Raw genomic sequence first — 18,751 nt, forward strand, 5'->3', positions numbered from 1 at the left:
AAATGTATGAAAGTTCAGGATTTATGAATATGTTTGTGCCCAACTTTTGGAATTGAGCTGAGTTAATTCATATTGTTTAGTACGACTTTTTGGAATTTTGTTTTTTGTATTTTAGAAGCTTAATTTGTGTTGGTAATTATTTGTTGTGCCTAGAAGGAGGGGAAATCTGAAATCGGGTTCCTAGTGAGTTTGAAATTGAGTTTAGTGAATGCAATCACTTGCTGAAGTTGTAGGATGATGAACAAGTGCGCCTTTTGTTGACTATGTTGGGGGAGATTGATGAGTTTTTGAAATTGAGCTTATTAAGCTTTTATCGTGTCATTGTATTTGATTTTTGGTACAACAAAGGATTAGTGTTCTTGTGTACTATATTTGATGTTTGGTACAAGTATATTTTCCCAGTGCTTCTAAGTGAAGTATCATAATTGTATGTGCTTGAATGCTTGATGATTGGGGTTGGAAAATAATTGGTTTGTTCTGATGTTATGCATTGTATTTGTGATTTAACTGTGTGATATAGAATTTTGGAACGAACTTTTGTTTTGATAGTGTGGATGATCAATGTTGCCATGTCGGCGATGATGGAAATAAGAAAAGGTGTGCAAGTTCAGTGATTGTGGTAGAGTGATTATCAGTTTATAGAGCTATGTGATTACCAGTTAGCATGCCCAATAGATACAGGTGGTTACTTTGTGAATTATTTTTAAATTGATCTCCAGTTGTGTCGTACACTGTGGTGTGATGTGTACTCAATTCTATTGCGAGTGTCAGACGTAGATGCGTGGTGTGGGCTGTGTGGTTATTTTAGCACTCGATACTCTTAACACGCCCAAATTCAGATTGTTGCCCGGGGTGCGCATATAGTTGAAAAATTTACACGCTACACTACCCAAGCACAAATTTACATTGTTATCCAGATCCAAATTCGAATATCCGCTAATACGTGTTTACCTGGTGCCCATATGTAAGTTTGTTGCCGTAGTCAAGCAAACAAAGATGAGTTTTGACTCTGAATAAATGAAGTCAGTCCAACGGTATCTGTTATTCCATCACATGTTTCCGTTGCGTCAATTCATACAATTGATAAACTTGATATTAAATTGTAAAAAGTCGAAAAAGAAGGAAAACAACAAATGTAAATAGTCGTGTTCTTAGGTAGATTGCTTCCAGATGACCGAGAATGAAAACCATCTAAATATCGTGTTTCCTTTGTCAAAGCAACCACAAAGGCAACATATAGGTCAAACCCAGGACGTATTAATTATCTATGATAATTATTCTGTCTTTTAACTACTCAACAACCACACAGCTGGTGACCAAAAAAACCGATTATCCAAACTGATTTGATATCTGATCCGAATCCGATCCGAACTTTTGGATATCCGATCTGAAAATTAAGTTTGGATCGGATATTCGATCCGAAATCTTTGGTTTTGGTTTGGATATGGATATCAGAATTAAAACATTTGGATATTCGATCCGATCCGAAACTATAGTTTTCTAGTTTAACTCGAGAAAATACAATCTTATTTGATACAACAACTTAATTAAAGTTTAAAATATTAAAAAAATATGTAAGTGATACTTAAATTTTTTATGTCATGAATATAAGAGTAAGAATACTAAAAAAGATAATCATATAAGACGATAAATAATATCGTGTTTCAAACTTAATTTTAAAATAAATTCCAAAATATGGATATCTGTTGGATATCCGATTATTTTGAATATCCAAACATTGGATATCCGAAACGTTTGGATATGGATATGGATATGGATATCTAGCTTCGGGAATTTATATATGGATATCCGATCCGTGCTCTGCCAAGGGCTGGTATGCAGAAATTGGGATTTGTTTGGAAGAGACAGACCAAGGCAAGCCATCTTAAGTCGGACTCTGGAAAGAGACGGGCGCCACGAAAGCAAAGCTGAATGCTTGTCACCAATCGTTACAAAGCTTACAATGATATTTTTATTGATTAATTTTCGGAATATCAGCAATTACAACTGAAACATGATAAAAAGAAACAAAGTCGAGACACCGACATACTGAAATAGCGTCTGTGCAAGACGATTTATTGGCGTTTATGAAGGAAGTTTTTAAACCAATGAGATGAGAGTTTGGGATATCTCTTTAAACCATCGTTATAGTCGACGTAGTTGATTCCAAAGCGAACAGTATAACCAGAATCCCATTCAAAGTTGTCTAACAATGACCATGCGAAGAATCCCTTCACATCGACGCCTTTTCTGCAATTTGACGAACAAGATGCATACAATCACTCTATTTAATTACACTCTGAATTATTCTGCAATATGGACATGGAACGCATGATTACCTAATTGAGTGTTGCAAGTAAAAGAGATGATCATGATAGAATTGTATCCTAATTTTATCATTCAGAGCTTCTTCAAGTGTCAACTTTTCATCGTTCAGCTCATCAATACCTACCAAGGAAACATCATATGTCCTGATCAACGGAACATTATTTCCGGCTACTGTGAAATGAGCTAGCTAGTAAGATCATATTTTACACAGCTTGTTTGGGAAAAAAAGCATTGATAAATAGAAAAACCCAATTATTGGAATGCTCACCATTTTCAGTAATATAAATCAATGGATTGTTATATTTACTCTTCGTGTATATAAGAAGATCGCTAATTCCTCTAGGATACACATAGAGAAAGTTCGATGCAGCCTGCAAAACGCCAGAAATTAAGGCGTCCAGTTAAAATCAAGGGTATCGAAATTTCACCAATCTCACCAAATTAAAATGTTGTAAAAAGCAATAATACCTGTGGACCAATGGGAACTCCATTTCGCACGGCTGCACAGCAAAGTGATTGAATAAACAGTCAGCATAGGAAACATTATGTCTGAATGGATGACTTATTTGTTAAATCTCTCTGAAAATATACACGACTTACCAGTCATATTGGCGATTGAGTCAGTGATATAGGTGGGTGGTGAGTTCTTCATACCAGGATTGTAGACTGCATAACGGGCAGAGTAATAGTTCACACCCACAAAATCATATGACCCAGCTATCATTCTCGACTGCTCAGCTGAGAACTTGGGCAGCCTATCCCCCACTATGGACCGCATGCTATGTGGATACTCACCTTTTGTTATTGGGTCCATATACCTGCTCAATTATTATACCACAAGTTTCATCCATCAACAATAAGTATTGATCCGCGAGAAAGATGGTTAACAATAGTATGGACTACGGATCAACTTTTAAATTGGAAAAACTAAGCTAAGCTAATTAATTATTACCATCCAAACATGAAGTCAAGGGACCGAGATGCAGCATTGACATGATGCCTCGCTTGAGAGAGGGGAATAAACCAATACGTCACCAGTGAGATGCCAATTTTGCCTTTTTGGGCTGCCTATGATAGTAAATGAAAACAATGTCAGCGAGATTGAATTCATTCACAAGTACTTTCTGGGATGACTGATTAATTATTTCTGTTTTGAAAAAAAGAAAAATTCATATGTAGTATAAATACCACTGAGGTGCACGCTAATGACAAAAAGACATAGGCTTGGGAATATGACAGTCACCTGATATTTTTGTCTGTACAAATCCGCAGCAGTTGCATGAGCGAGAAGCAGATGATGAGTAACCAAGTAGGGCTCAGTAGCAGAGTCTCCACCAGTGCAGTTTAGTTGCAGGGATGCTGAACAGCGACTTGGTGGGAACCTTCCCAATGCATATCCTAGAACGCTATATGTCCAAGGTTCATTTAATGTGATCCAGTGCTGCACCTTGTGACCATATTCCTTGAAGCACAGATCAGCATAGTCTCGGAAGTCGCCCCTATATAATTAAACTAGATTTTACGAGGTAGAAACTAAATTCAAAATTCAAAAGTTTCTAGATCATCAGATTTCTAACTACGTCAAACTGTGAACAACAATATAATAAGTACCTGATTAACTATAACAATAAACCATGCTAAGACTGAGGCGTTGTTTGAACTTACCATCAGCAAATGCCGCTTGATCTTTTTGGAAAGGCTAGAATAAAAATAGGGCAAAGGAATGAGACAGCTTACACTATAAGAGGGCTAAGGAAACCGCCATACTCGTCCTCTAAGGCTTGTGGTAAATCCCAGTGGAACAATGTCACGAACGGTCTTATGCCTGCCAAGTACGAACTCAAAAAAAGTGTATTATTCGTATCATTTAGTAGAGCATTATTGATCGAAAATGTCCGTAATAAGGTTAAGACGTTTTACCATTTGCTATTAGCGTATCTATAAGTCTGTGATAGTACAGTAGTCCTTTCTTGTTCACACCCTTATTCACTTTCCCATCTGCAAGAATATCAAATTATTAATAACTGCCTTATATATGAGCAGCAATAGTTAATAACACGGATTGAAGGTTATCCAAGTTGGTTAAAGATTTTACACGGTAATATACGAGACCATGAAATTGAGAATCTGTATGCATCCAGTCCCATTTGCTTCATGATTCCCACATCTTCCTATCGAAATAAGAAAGCGTTTTCAACCAAAATCGTTCATTAGTAGGAACAAAGAAATGAACAATAATGTATCTTTTCTAATCACCTTATATCTGTGATATGAATCATCAGCCACATCTCCATTACTTCCACCTTTGATCCTCCCTGCATCACGTAACACAAAATATAGATGGTGGCAATATAATCTGGACAATCATTTTAAAATTGGTATAAATCCAACATACTAAAGCCAGTATAGCCGATTCTAGATCATCCTGAAGGACTGCTAATACCTCTTTTAGCAATGAGAAGTGATAAAACTCGTGGTAATTCCCAATTCATCTCTTCCCATAAAAAGAGGTACTAGACCTAAGACGACTTTCAGCAACTGGAGAGAATCCATACACTTAACTAGTTTAAGTCTATAAAGACATAAAGCTGCTAAGTACAAATGATGAAGGCGAAAGATACCTGGATATTTATGAGAGAAGGTGTCCCATATACTTGGACCTCTTCCATCTTCATGAGCTGCACCTTCATACTATCAACGTGCGTGTATCGTTCATTTTTACAGAACAGTAAGCCGAGGTCTAGGACGCAAATAAAACATTGTACTTATATTATTGTAGGGAGTACCTGATAAGCAGAAGATGCGGTCCCAAAAATGAAACCAGTCGGGAAACTGCTCCTGTTTAGCGTACCAATGTTGTAATCAGCCCCGACTAAGAGTGTATCATTAGCGGCAACAGAGTTTGCAAGCATGAAGAAGAGGCCTAATAGGAATAATAAAAAGTGAAATTGTTTCCCCATTATCATGTGATATCTCCAAGTCTTATGTTTGACTTCACATTTCCAATTACAAGCCTCTACTTATACACATTTATTTATCTGACACATTCATAACGCCTTCTGTTTACTCTAATATTTTATTTGGCACATTCATAATGCCGAGGTAGCATTGTAGATTTCTAGCATATAACATATCTATATTATAATCGGTAAGCTCGATACGTTGGACATGATACATGTGCTAGGCAAAAGTCAAACCAATTACTGATAAACTTCACAAGGTGTGTAAACGTTACGTTTACATGGACAGTGGAATGAACAAAAAAAAAGTAATAACATGCCTTCTGTACCGTGTGAGTGACTTGTTAAAATGTTGGAACTGATAAGACGATGAGGCTGTCATAACGGCAAGACCCGCCGGAAAAACTCTACAATATAATTCAAGGAGTCAATATTAGTACAGGAGTACCAGAAATTGTAAAGCTGAGACTAGAAGGAATACATGAAGTCAAAGGTCTATCACAATATAGGCGAAAAATTGGCACCCTATACAAGCACAAATTCACATTGTTATCCAGATCCTAGTTCAAATACACGCGAATACGCAATAGAGTGAATAGACTTAATATCTGTGTTTACCTGGAGCTCTGGAGGTGCTCATATGGGCGTAATGTCTTACAGTAGTGAATAATAAACGGTGAGGTAACATGTAAGTTTATTTGTTGCAGTAGTGAAGAAAACAACGACGAGTTTTGAATCTGAATAAAATGAAGCATGGTGCGCTATAAAACAAACATCTCTTATCCCCCAACATATGTTCCCGTTGCATCAATTCATGCAATTGATAAACTCGAGAATTAAATTGTAAAAAGCCAAATAGGAAGGAAAAGAACAGCAATATTACTCGGAATTTTGCTAGTAGATACCCCCGGCCATTTTCTGGTATAGCTTACACAGCTAGCGCAAAAAAGCAGGCCATCTCTCTGATGCTAATTCATCTAGGTAAAATTATAGTCGAGAAAACAAACAAAGATGAGTTTGTTTGCGAATCAAAAATGGAGTTAAAACTTACAAATATAACAAAGGCAGCATGCCAACAAGAATCTGAATAAATCAAGTATGCATATGTGCTCGATAAAACAAACAACATCCCACATTCCTCCACATATGTTCCTGTTGCATCAATCATACAATACAATTCATAAACTCGACAATTAAATTGTAAATCGCCAAATTGCTAGGAAAACAACAACAAAGATGGAACTAAAACCTAGCTTACATTGTTCATGATAACACTCCGTCTTTGAAATACTTAAACCACTAGTCTAAAACCTCTTCTATATTGCATGTCAACTTAATGGATTAACTAAAAAAGTGATCATAAGTTGCTACATATAAGCAGACAATTAAACATGAGAAGATGTACTGGCATGATCGACCAAAGATGGATTTAATTGGTGCGGCGACAACATTTCCGATTACACCACCGATGTCACTCACAACTTTGCTTGTAGATGCTCCCATGGCCCCATCTTCTAAGTTTTTGAAACTCAGTGGAGTACAATCATATTCTGCAAATATGGCAAAATAATTGCAAATGCAAAATAGGGAAGGAACATGATTGATTTATGCTACCTCTTAATTTTTTGACTTTTTATATGATACCCCTACACTTTTTAAAATATAGGAAGTACATGGTATCCCTAATTATTGTCATTATCACTAAATCTATCCCTAAATTTTATTTTCGTCAATTAAACTCAGTTTTAGGCGTTAAGTGATTACTTGGACGCGTAAACTATCATCCCATGACATAAGGACTCTATTAGGCTCAATATCCATTTTTTGACGTGATAATTTGGCGGGAGATCAATAAATTTTCTGTCAAAATTTTTTTAGCCCATATATATCAATAGGGATGTCAGCGGGGCGGGTACAAGTGGGTACAGCCCCGCACCCGCCCCAGTTGGGGCGGGGATAGGTAGAGCTTTGGCGGGTGATTGTACCCGACATGGGTCATGGGGCGGGGATGGATTTCGCATCTTACCCACCTAATACCCGCCTACCCGTCAATCATTAAAAAAATTAGTAGGATTATGATAGTTTTATAAATCTTATTTAGTTATAATCAATTATAACGATAATAATAACTATTTTATAAAGTTTTTTACTAATTTATTTGGTGAAAAATTAAAATTATAAAGGTAAATTCAAAAAAAATGGAAATTAATAGTGATTAAACCAACTTTTGTGAAAAAATTTATCGAATAAAATTATGGTGTAGCGGGTTATTAGGTAGGCGGGGCGGGTACGGTTTTATATTTTTACCCGTTGGGGCGGGGATGGTTTTGGAAATTTGTACCCGCCACGGGTGGTGGGGCGGGGATGGGTACGAGTTTTTCTTGGTGGGTACGGGTACGGGGGAGCATATATCCACCACCGTCCCGCCCCAATGACATCCCTATATATCAATAAATATTAGGATCGAGATGGATATTGAGCCTAATAGAGTCCTTATGTCTTGAGATAATAAATGACAAGCTTGGTTACGCATCCAAGTCATCACTTAACGCCTAAAACTGAGTTTAATTGACGGAAAACAAAGTTCAGGGTACACTTAGTGATAATCCCCCTACTACTAAGAGAATAAAAATTCTCTTAGTTTTCCCTCCAAAAAGCATATAGCTAAATAAGGTACTCCGTAATAAATAAAATTTTCTTTCATTACATTATTATCTTTTCAATGAATATATTCTTATAAATAAACTCTAATTTTTTAAATAAATTCATAATTATGATTTTTTCATTAAATAAAATAAAATTGATATTAAATTATAAAGTATAAGTTGCTAAATTTTTCAGTAATGCAATAATTATTATTGTAGAGAATAACTTGACACATGCTTACTATTAGCTTCGTGACCAAAAACATGCACTAAAAAAAATTCACAACTTGAATAAATTTTTTTATTAGTTTTCCATTTCAATTTTTTGTTTCATATCAAAATACAATAGAGTGAACTGATAAATATTAATAAGGTGCAAATTTTAAAAGTATAAATCCTCCTATATACTAAGTCACTAAGAGAATACAACTTCTCTAATGTTTTCCCTTCAAAGTGCTCAAACTTGTATATGGAAACAAATTAGATTTTCATTTATTAAACTATTTTCCATTTAAAATAATCTATACATAAAACCTGTATCTGCTATTATTAACTTCGTGACGAAAAAAGATTTTTTTAAAAAATTTGATGTAGTTAAAATATTTTCATAAAAAAACACAATTCATGGAATTATTCAATTCTTTTGATTAATTTTAATATTAGTTATTTTTTATAAAAATTCGCGAGATATAAATCTAAAATCTATAACTAGTACACTAAAAATTAAAAAGCCTATATTTACCGCGCATTTGCGTGAGATCTACACTATTGACAATAATTAGGGGTTAAAAAGTGTAGGGTTACCATGTAGAAAATCGAAAAATTGTGGATATCATGTAGAATATCCCTTGATTTATTTATGGCTTTGAAAACTAAATTTTTCCTTTAATTCTGTGTTCAATTTTATAGGGGTTTTTAGTGCTTTAAGCGCCAAAGTAAAACCGTCTACTTTAGGGACTTAATTATAATATTTACAACACAAAATCTCACACTTCAGATGACACTATTCATCTAAAGTTATAGACGGGTTAAATATGTAACTACTTACATAATAAGACAAACAAAATAAGACAAATAACAAGTAGGATGATGAGTTACTTTTTCATGCAAAAATGAGATTATTTGACCCGTCTACATTTTTAAACGGATATACCAATCTACAAAGTAATTGGTATGGTAATGAGAAATACATACATCTCTCCCGATCACTCTCACTTCTCTACATTTTACTTCCTCTATCACGGTCAATTGTTGTCCTTTGATTTTGGCACAAAAACCAACGAAAGAGAATGACGCAATTAACAAGTAGAACAAATTGATTATAAATGATCAAATCGTTCATCAAGTTCATACTTAAAATAGAAACAAAATACAACAAATAAAAGCAAAATTTAAAATCCACACTTGGCTTTAGCCTTTAGGTTTTACAGTTTACACTTTCACGCGTTGTAAGAATCTTGAGGATGTTGAAATTTGTGGGCAAGTGCGGCTGTAACCATGGCGGCATTAATACCAACTTGTTTATCTATGGCCTCCGACGTTCTCTTTTTCACTTTTCCACATCATCTTCTTCATCCTCTTTACAAAGCAACAACAAGAGGAGCATCCGTCTTCGTTTCTCCCCAAATTTTTAGTGGAAAATCTAGGGTTTTCTGAGCAACAGTCTCTCTCCATTTCCCCCAAAATCGCAGCAGGCTGGCGAGCTGATGGTGGACATAGTAGGGTTAGTGATTTAACTTTCGCTGCGAATGCTAATTCTGTCATTCATTTCTTCAAATCACATGGTTTTAATGATTCCCAAATTAGGAATCTCGTCTCTTGTTACCCTCCGATATTAAATACTCCGTATTAAGCTTCATCAAACCCTAATTCCTAAATTTAAGGTTCTTCAGGATTTGGGTATTTCTGCCTCCGATTTAATTTCTGTTATTTCAGCTAATCCCAATCTTGTTATCCATCGTTTAGACCCTGTGCTTCAGTATTTGAGTGTATTACTCGGTACTCCTGACAATGTAGTTTCATTTTTCAAGAAGCGGCCGTTGTATTTGGCAAACTCATCATCTCCTGGTGATCTGATTTCTAATGTGCGGTTGCTGGAAAATGATTATGGCATTTCGACTGACTTTATAAGGCGTCACATTGTTCGTCACGAAGGGACCTTTATGAGGAACTCAGAGTTATTTAGAAAGACATTGATGGAGGTTGAACACAAATGGGGTATTTCACCTACTTCTGGAATGTTTTTGTACGGCGTTTTCATCTTTGGCAACCTTACACCAGAGCTCATTGAGTCTAAGATTCAGCTGTTTAAAACCTTTGGAGGGAACCAATCTCATATCATGACCAATGTTGTCAGGATCGTGATTCTACTTTGGATCGATGGAGAGCGTAGAATCGAATCGGTAGAATCGAATCGTAGAATCGCAAAATTCTACAAACTCACTAAATATAATTTTTTATTCTGTAAAAACATATAATTGAAAATTAAAACACTTATTTATTAATATTTATTCATTAAATATTGGTAAGTAATGATTTTAGTGTCATTGTATGAACATGTTTCTACAACTTACATGAAATTTGAGTTTACAGTGTCATTATATAAAAATATATATTAATTTTTTTTATTATGGAATCTGATCGTAGGATCGTATTATGATCTCATCTCTAGAAATTTTTAAATTAATAGTATCGTAAGATTCTACAACTATGATGGAATCGTAGGATTCAGGATCGGTCAGACATTTTTGGATCGTAAAATCGTAGAAGCGTTGGATCGAATCGCGATTCTAACAACAATGACCATGACAATTATCCAAAAGAACCCTAAATGCTTAGGCATTTCTGAAGCAAAGCTTAGAAAAGCTTTGGAGTTTCTCATGAATGAAATGGGTTACGATTGAAATTTGTTTGCAACTGTCTACCTGTCGTAGTGAATCCTGAAGTTTGTTTTTTCCTGCTATACAACGGCGCACCTAATCTCTATCATTCTGTTAGCATTACAGGAAAAATGTTGATGAAAATGATTGAAATTTGTGTTGTGTGGACATGTGGTTATGGGTGTCATTGTATCAGTCTGATTGACAAGATTTTTTCTGTCGTACAAATGCCTATGCAGTCTGATTGCATATGGCCTTAGACCACCCCCAAGCAAGGTCAATTGGGGGGTCAATTGGTGAAAGGTCACCTTAATCCACATTTAAGCAAAAGATTAAGATGACTCAAGGGTTGAAAAGGTGAGAAGAGGTTAATTGGTGACCTTCACTTGCTCAAATTGACCCAACAATTGACCTTACATGTGTCAAATTGTAATTGGTTACAATATTTAAAATCCAATAAAAAAAGAAAACTAATATATTAACATTAAAAGTACAAAGAGTATGCGGTTTTTTTAATGTATGCGGCTTTTTTAATTATGTATGCGGTTTTTTTAATTATGTATACGGTTTTTTTAATGTATGCGGCTTTTTTTAATTGCTCAAATTATGTATGCGGCTTTTTTAATTATGTATGCGGTTTTTTTATTGTCAATGAAATCGGCTTTTCGATTATTAAATTTTAACTTTGTTATTTAATAAATTTTTTCCGAAGTGTACGTCATTAAATTAATGTTTAATATATTGGAGTACTTTTATGTTTTTAAAATTACAATAAAAACTTGTGTATAATTAGTTAGTAAATAATAATTGAAAAATGTAAGAGAGAGATTTTAGTGGGGTAGAGTGTAGAAAATGATTGAAAATGTTAGAAAGTGAAAAAGGATTGGACTAATTGACCCAGGTCGTGACCTTTTGCTTGGGAAGGTGAACATAGGTCAAGTTAATAAGGAGTGATTAAGAGTAAAATTCTAATTGACCCGATTAAATTGACCTTTTGCTTGGGGATGGTCTTATGGGTCATAATTTGTGAATAAATGGATTGTTGCAGACTTTTTTTCCTCTCTGATACAAATGCTTAATTTGATGATTTCCATGCGTATTATTATAATATTGTTATGTAGTAATCGATGATGCGTTTCGGTGCAATTCGATTAGTCGTCTATAAACTCTCTAATTTGATTCAGAGTTTTGTTTGTTATCGGATAGTTGTGTTGGAAATAGGGGCTATTTTAGCCAAGGGTGTTTTTTCCAATTGTCCCACATTGGTGAGGAGTGGAGTGATTTATGTGTTTATAAGTGTACTCTCTCCTTACACTATCACTAGTGGGTCAAGGGAGCCTTTTGTAAAGGTTTGCGAGGTGCTTAATTCAGCTCGCACACGCGCGCGCCGTGCCCGGATTCGGAATCTGGAATCGGAATTTGGCAATGGGCTTGGCCTATCTTTTTGGGCCGGATTCTTTTGCAGTTGTGTTGTGAGAATAAACTGTCTAAGTTCATTCTCACATGTGTCTTATTGATTCAGTCAATAAGACTGTTTAGTGGGTGAGCATTCTGCTCCTGGTTTCGTGCGGTTGACTGCTGCATTCAAGGGAGCACGATTTTGCTCTTAACCGCCCTCGCTTGGCTATATAAGGGCCTCACTTGCCTATCGAAAAACACAACTCAACTCTTCACCTTCTCATCTTTCTCTCATAATCATTCATTTTCGGGTAAAGAATTATTTCGTTCCGGTCTCTTACATTCGAGTGGGCGAGTGTAAAAGCGACGATAGTGTAATCCTTGGGGACTACGGGTCATCGCCGATCGCCACCACGGTCGATCCGGGCAAATAGTTTTCAAGTCAGCGGTTATCCGCGTCACTACTTCGGGTTTACTTTACGATCGCTTATATTTCATCTTCGCCTGGTATTTCTTTTCTCCTTCATTTCGCATTGTTTGAATAACAAGTTGGTCCTCACCGATCGTTATGACAAGTTTCTTAGCGTATATACATTTTTTGTATCTCTCGACAAAACGAGTAAAGCGTGGTTGTGGAAGCCAATGTTCTTTGTGGATGATGATGTTATTGTTGTGGTTGTGGAAGCTAATCGGTGGGTAATGTTTGAATGGGTCTTGAATCGGAGCTTCGAGACACCTCTGTCGTGGCCGATAGGGGTTTATTTGTTGAGTTCGAGGAATTTGCTGATGGGGAATGCGTCTACATGGGTAATTCTTCATCTGTAAAGATCACAGGCAAAGGCAAGATCTTTCTCAAACTCACCTCGGGGAAAACACTTGCTCTCAGTAATGTTTTATTTGTACCCTCATTGTGTCGAAACCTTGTCTCTGGTGCCTTGCTAAACAAAGCTGGTTTGAAACTTGTTTTTGAGGCCGACAAGGTGGTAATGTCGCGTAATGGGGAATTTGTGGGCAAGGGTTATCTTTCTGGGGGTCTTTTTGTATTGAACTCTGATTCTGCTATTAATAATATTGCATCTTCTTCTGCTTATATCGCTGAGTCTATTGATGTTTGGCATGGTTGATGTTTGGCATGGTAGGTTAGGTCATGTAAATGTGGATTACATTAAAAAACTTAGAACTATGAGTTTAATTCCGAGTATGACGAGTCAAGAATTCTCTAAATGTGCTAGCTATGTTGAGGCTAAGTTTACAAAGAAGCCTAGTAAACCTGTGACTACTAGGAACACGAATCTTCTCGAATTAATCCACACCGACCTAGCTGACTTCAAAAATATTGCAAGTAGAGGTGGCAAGAATTATTATGTTACGTTTATAGATGACTGTTCTAGATACACCCGTGTCTATTTGCTTAAGACTAAAGATGAAGCTGAACAATCTTTTATAAACTTTAAGAATGAAGTTGAGAATCAACTTGACAGGAAAATTAAAAGGGTAAGGTCTGATAGAGGTGGTGAGTATAAATCCAGTTATCTAGCTGACTTTTGTGCTGCAAACGGTTTAATACATGAGACTAGTCCACCTTATTTACCCCAATGCAATGGTGTAGCTGAACGTAAAAATAGAACCTTAAAATAAAGAGTAAATTATAAATTACTCCCTTATAAGTTGCACTTTTCTAAACTTACTCCCTTATAAGTTTTTTTTTTTAAATTACTCCCTTAAGTTGACCTCAGGCCAAAAGTTGCTACCATTTTCGAACTCTGGGGTGTATTTCCGTCACTTTTTGAATTTTCCCTCCATTTCTCTAAGCTAATGACGAAAATGCCCCTGTGATTCCTCCACCCTATGTTAAATCACCCATATTCCTCCTTATCTCGGTCAACTGCCCCACCAGCGGCCACCCCATCCTTGCTCTCCGACACCCCACCAGTCGCCACCCCATCCTTGCTCTCCGACATCCCACCACCTGCCCTTCTCCCTAATGAGAACCTCACCATCCACCTTTATTTATTCTTTCTTGCCCCGATTGCGTTTTTTGCCGATAACAACCACCACCGGAGAGCGACGTCCTCAGCGATTCAACCACGAAAAATAGTGACGAAACCAGTTTCAAGCTTTAATTTTGCCGACAACGTCGCCGGAGATATTAGCTTATTGAATTTGTACGAGCGTCGTTTTTGGTAGATCCAGCGTTTTGAATTTATGTTGACTTACGGTGGGGCCGGTTGGGATAGTCGTCGGAGAGCCTAGAGGTAGTTGGGGTGATGACGGTGGTGGAGGTTGTGCGGTGGTAGTAAGGTGGATCTAGGAAACGAGGAAGAGAATGAAGCTCAAGAGGAAGAGAATGGACTGGGTAATTTTTCAAAGGGCAATTTCGTCCCTTTACTTAATTTTTCACCCGAGAACTAGTTTGATAGCAACTTTTGGTCTGAGGTCAACTTAAGGGAGTAATTTTAGAAAAAAAACTTATAAGGGAGTAAGTTTAGAAAAGTGCAACTTATAAGGGAGTAATTTATAATTTACTCTAAAATAAATGATGAATGCTATGCTTTTAAGTTCTGGCCTATCTGACGATATGTGGGGGGAAGCAATTCTTTCAGCTTGTCACATTCTTAACCGTGTACCTCATAAGAAACTTAACAAGACACCCTACGAGATTTGGAAGGGCTATCCTCCTAACCTGAGCTTCCTTAGGGTATGAGGATGTTTAGCTAAAGTGGGTTTACCTAATTTTAGGAGACCTACCGTTGGACCTAAGACCTATGATTGTGTGTTTATAGGTTATGCTCAAAATAGCTCTGCTTATAGATTTATGTCTTTGAGTGACCGTTCTATATCTGAGGCTAGAGATGTAGAATTTTTGAGCATGTTTTTCCTTTTCAGAAAACTGTTGTACCATCTCCTAGTTTATCTGTTGCATCTCCTGATTTGTCTTCACATGCTAGTACTAGCTCTTCTATTGTTGTTTCTGTTGAACCTAGAAGAAGTAAAAGACCTAGATGCCCAAAGAACTTTGGTGATGATTATGATACAACTATGTTGTCTGAACTTGGATACACTGTTTGTGCTAGTGATGAGTTTGTTTCAGCCTTTTTAATAGAAGATGACCCAAAAACCTATAGTGAGGCAATGAAATCCATTGATGCTAATTTTTGGAAAGACGCTATTAAAAGTGAACTTGACTCTATTGTGTCAAATCAAACTTGGGAGTTGACTGATTTACCTAAAGGTAGTAAACCCATTATAAGTAAATGGATCTTTAAAAGGAAAATGAGACCTGACGGTACAATAGAGAGGTTCAAAGCTAGACTTGTAGTTAGAGGCTTTACACAAAAGAAGGGTATTGATTATTTTGATACGTACTCTCCTGTGACCAAAATTTCGACTATTAGGACTCTTGTCGCCTTAGCTGCTATTCATAACCTTGTTATATATCAGATGGATGTTAAAACTGCTTTTTTGAATGGTGAACTAAGGGAAGAGATCTATATGTCTCAACCTGAAAGTTTTGTGATTGAGGGTCAAGAGAGTAAAGTGTGTAAACTGAACAAGTCTCTTTATGGACTGAAACAAGCACCTAAACAGTGGTATGAGAAATTTAACAACACTTTGATAAGTAATGGCTATGTGGTTAACAATTCTGATTCATGTGTTTATTCAAAAATGATGGGATCTGATTGTGTAATTATATGCCTATATGTTGATGACATGTTAATACTTGGTAATAATTTGGAGGTCATAATTAGAACCAAAGATTTTTTGTCATCACATTTTGAGATGAAGGACTTAGGAGAAGCTGATGTTATCCTAGGAGTTAAGGTCATCCGAAACCCCAATGGAATCTGTCTAAGTCAATCTCATTATGTTGAAAAAGTGTTGAGAAAGTTTAACTGCTTTGATGATGTGCCTGCTAGAACACCCTATGATCCTAGTGTACACTTGTGTAAAAACTTGGGCAAGACTGTTTCCCAAGAAGAGTATGCTAAAATTCTAGGTAGTGTGATGTTTTTAATGAACTGTACTCGACCAAATATTGCTTATGCAGTTAGTAGACTGAGTCGTTATACACATAACCCTAGTAATGAACACTGAAATGCTCTTCGTCGTTTACTAAAATACCTAAAAGGAACAGTTGACTTATGTTTGCATTATAGTAAATTTCCTGCTGTGTTAGAGGGATATTGTGATGCGAATCGGGTTGCAGTGTAACGATGAGATCTGTTCTACTAGTGGTTATGTCTTTACCATGGGTGGAGGTGCTATATCGTGGAAGTCTTCTAAAGCAGGACTTGTATCGCACGCTCTACCATGGAATCGAGTTCATAGCTCTTGAGTTGGCGGGGACAAGAGGTGAATGGTTGAGAAACCTTTTAGCCGATATACCAGTGTGGGGCGGACGACTAACACCGGTCTCCCTACACTGTGACTCGCAGGCTGCTATTGGTGTTGCAAAGAATAGTGTCTACAATTCAAAGAAGAGACACATTCGAATAAGGCACGCTGCAGTTAGACAACTCCAAGACAACGGAGTGATTGCTTTGGACTATGTGAAGTCCGAAAACAATCTTGCTGATCCCTTTACTAAAGGGCTGGCTAGGAGACTAGTCGTTGATACGTCGAGGGGAATGGGGCTTAAGTCCTTAGGTCAAGAGTGAGACTTGACTAGGTCAAAAGCTTCTATTCCTATGGCGTTGTATGATTCATAGCCTTTATGGTGGTGCTTTGAGACGCACTTGATGGATCATACACCAGGTTGGACTTAGGTCCTTAATGACTCATGTGAGAAGTGCTATTGAGAAGCACTTGAGTCACCTACGTAGGTGTAACGATCATTAGACTATGAGAAGTCTTCTGAACACATCTATTAGTACCGAGGTAAACGCATAGCTCTAAAGAGTGAGTTGCACTTAGGAACGCGGAACGATCTTAATTTCGAAGGTATGATATGTGTTGTGGGGGGTATCGACCGAAGCTCAGCTAGGAATTCAAATCGCAAGATATTCTCTAACTGTAAGTAAGTTGTTTCCTCATTTCACTAAAGTGTCAATTCAAATCGAAAGATATTGATACCTAAGTATCCAATCCTTCCTTTACCCAAGAATTTCTTTTTCTTTCTCGGACGCCCCTAGTGGGGGATTGTTGGAAATAGGGGCTATTTTAGCCAAGAGTGTTTTTTCCAATTGTCCCACATTGGTGAGGAGTGGAGTGATTTATGTGTTTATAAGTGTACTCTCTCCTTACACTATCACTAGTGGGTCAAGGGAGCCTTTTGTAAAGGTTTGCGAGGTGCTTAATTCAGCTCGCACACGCGCGCGCCGTGCCCGTGCCCAAGCCCGGCCCGGCCCGGATCCGGATTCGTGATTCGGGATTTGGCCTATCTTTTTGGGCCGGATTCTTTTGCAGTTGTGTTGTGAGAATAAACTGTCTAAGTTCATTCTCACATGTGTCTTATTGATTCAGTCAATAAGACTGTTTAGTGGGTGAGCATTCTGCTCCTGGTTTCGTGCGGTTGACTGCTGCATTCCAGGGAGCACGATTTTGCTCTTAACCGCCTCTGCTTGGCTATATAAGTGCCTCACTTCAGCTATCAGAAAACACAACTCAACTCTTCACCTTCTCATCTTTCTCTCATAATTATTCATTTCTGGGTAAAGAATTATTTCGTTCCAGGTCTCTTACATTCGAGTGGGCGAGTGTAAAAGGCGGCAGTAGTGTAATCCTTGGGGACTACCGGTCATCGCTGATCGCCACCACGGTCGATCCGGGCAAATAGTTTTCAAGTCAGCGGTTCTTTATCCGCGTCACTACTTTCGGGTTTACTTTCTGATCGCTTATATTTCATCTTCGTCTGGTATTTCTTTTCTCCTTCTGTTTCTGCATTGTTTCGAATAACAAGTTGGTCCTCACTGATCAGTTATGACAAGTTACTGTAGCGTATGTCTATTTTACTGTATCTCTCGACAAAACGAGTAAACTGATGAAGACCCGTGTTAACAATTGAAAAAACAGTTTTTCATAGCCCTATGATATATGCACCCAATAGTCTGACCTTTTTTGATACTTTCGTTACATGATTTTTTTTTTTTTTTTTTTGACAGCTACATGAAGGTTCTTTTGATACTTGGCAAGTACATAGTCGAAACTTGAAAGAACTACACAGCTACTACACTTTTACCTCACTTCACCACTCTCTCATTTGTTTCCCGCCATTACACGCCATTACGAAATGTTCAATGCTCGACATATAAACACAACAGCCTCTAATCTCTATATTCAAGTGGTGAGTATTCTACATTATTTACTGCTATACATTTCTAAGGACTGCAATTTCAATGTCCAATACTGTATCGGAGTCTATATATTCTACTAAGATATGGACATCTATCAAATTCGGGGCTTACACCGACAATTAATCGATGGTAAATTAGAGGCTTACATCGACAATTAATCGATGGTGAGCCCCAAAATAGGTTTATTTATCAATTATTAGTATGAAAAGTTATGAATTAGTCAATAAAAGTCTCCTTTTTGGTGATAT

At 37.0% G+C, this 18,751-nt stretch overlaps 1 protein-coding gene across 11 annotated transcripts; it reads right to left on the reverse strand.

The window, feature by feature from the left end:
- Window positions 1–1,949: 1,949 nt before the first annotated feature.
- Window positions 1,950–6,900, reverse strand: LOC141647568 (beta-glucosidase 12-like). Of its 11 annotated transcripts, none has more exons than XM_074455806.1 (16): window positions 6,768–6,885; window positions 6,172–6,265; window positions 5,609–5,695; window positions 5,115–5,166; window positions 4,950–5,019; window positions 4,585–4,643; window positions 4,424–4,499; window positions 4,249–4,326; window positions 4,066–4,153; window positions 3,572–3,827; window positions 3,281–3,396; window positions 2,929–3,146; window positions 2,797–2,828; window positions 2,597–2,699; window positions 2,340–2,448; window positions 1,950–2,250 (listed from the first exon to the last, which is right to left on the reverse strand). In XM_074455806.1, exons 3-16 carry the CDS (start codon window positions 5,668–5,670, stop codon window positions 2,076–2,078), a joined length of 1,494 nt encoding a protein of 497 aa, XP_074311907.1. In that variant the 5' UTR covers window positions 5,671–5,695; window positions 6,172–6,265; window positions 6,768–6,885; the 3' UTR covers window positions 1,950–2,075. The 11 variants fall into 11 exon arrangements, with proteins under 11 accessions (XP_074311907.1, XP_074311906.1, XP_074311900.1 ...); XM_074455805.1 differs by having other exon boundaries at window positions 6,707–6,789; XM_074455799.1 differs by lacking the exon at window positions 6,172–6,265 and adding an exon at window positions 6,340–6,440 and having other exon boundaries at window positions 6,547–6,787.
- Window positions 6,901–18,751: the final 11,851 nt, after the last annotated feature.

Source organism: Silene latifolia, chromosome 3 (assembly GCF_048544455.1).
Source record: "Silene latifolia isolate original U9 population chromosome 3, ASM4854445v1, whole genome shotgun sequence".
NCBI classification, from domain to species: domain Eukaryota; kingdom Viridiplantae; phylum Streptophyta; class Magnoliopsida; order Caryophyllales; family Caryophyllaceae; genus Silene; species Silene latifolia.

Coding starts and splice junctions, on each gene's coding strand:
- LOC141647568 (XM_074455797.1), bottom strand. CDS start 6,791: ATGGGAGCATCTACAAGCAAAGTTGTGAGTGACATCGGTGGTGTAATC. Junction 4,327..4,423: donor ATGGTCTCGTATATTACCGT/GTAAAATCTTTA, acceptor ATATTCTTGCAG/ATGGGAAAGTGAATAAGGGT. Junction 3,828..4,065: donor TTCCTTAGCCCTCTTATAGT/GTAAGCTGTCTC, acceptor TTAATTATATAG/GGGCGACTTCCGAGACTATG.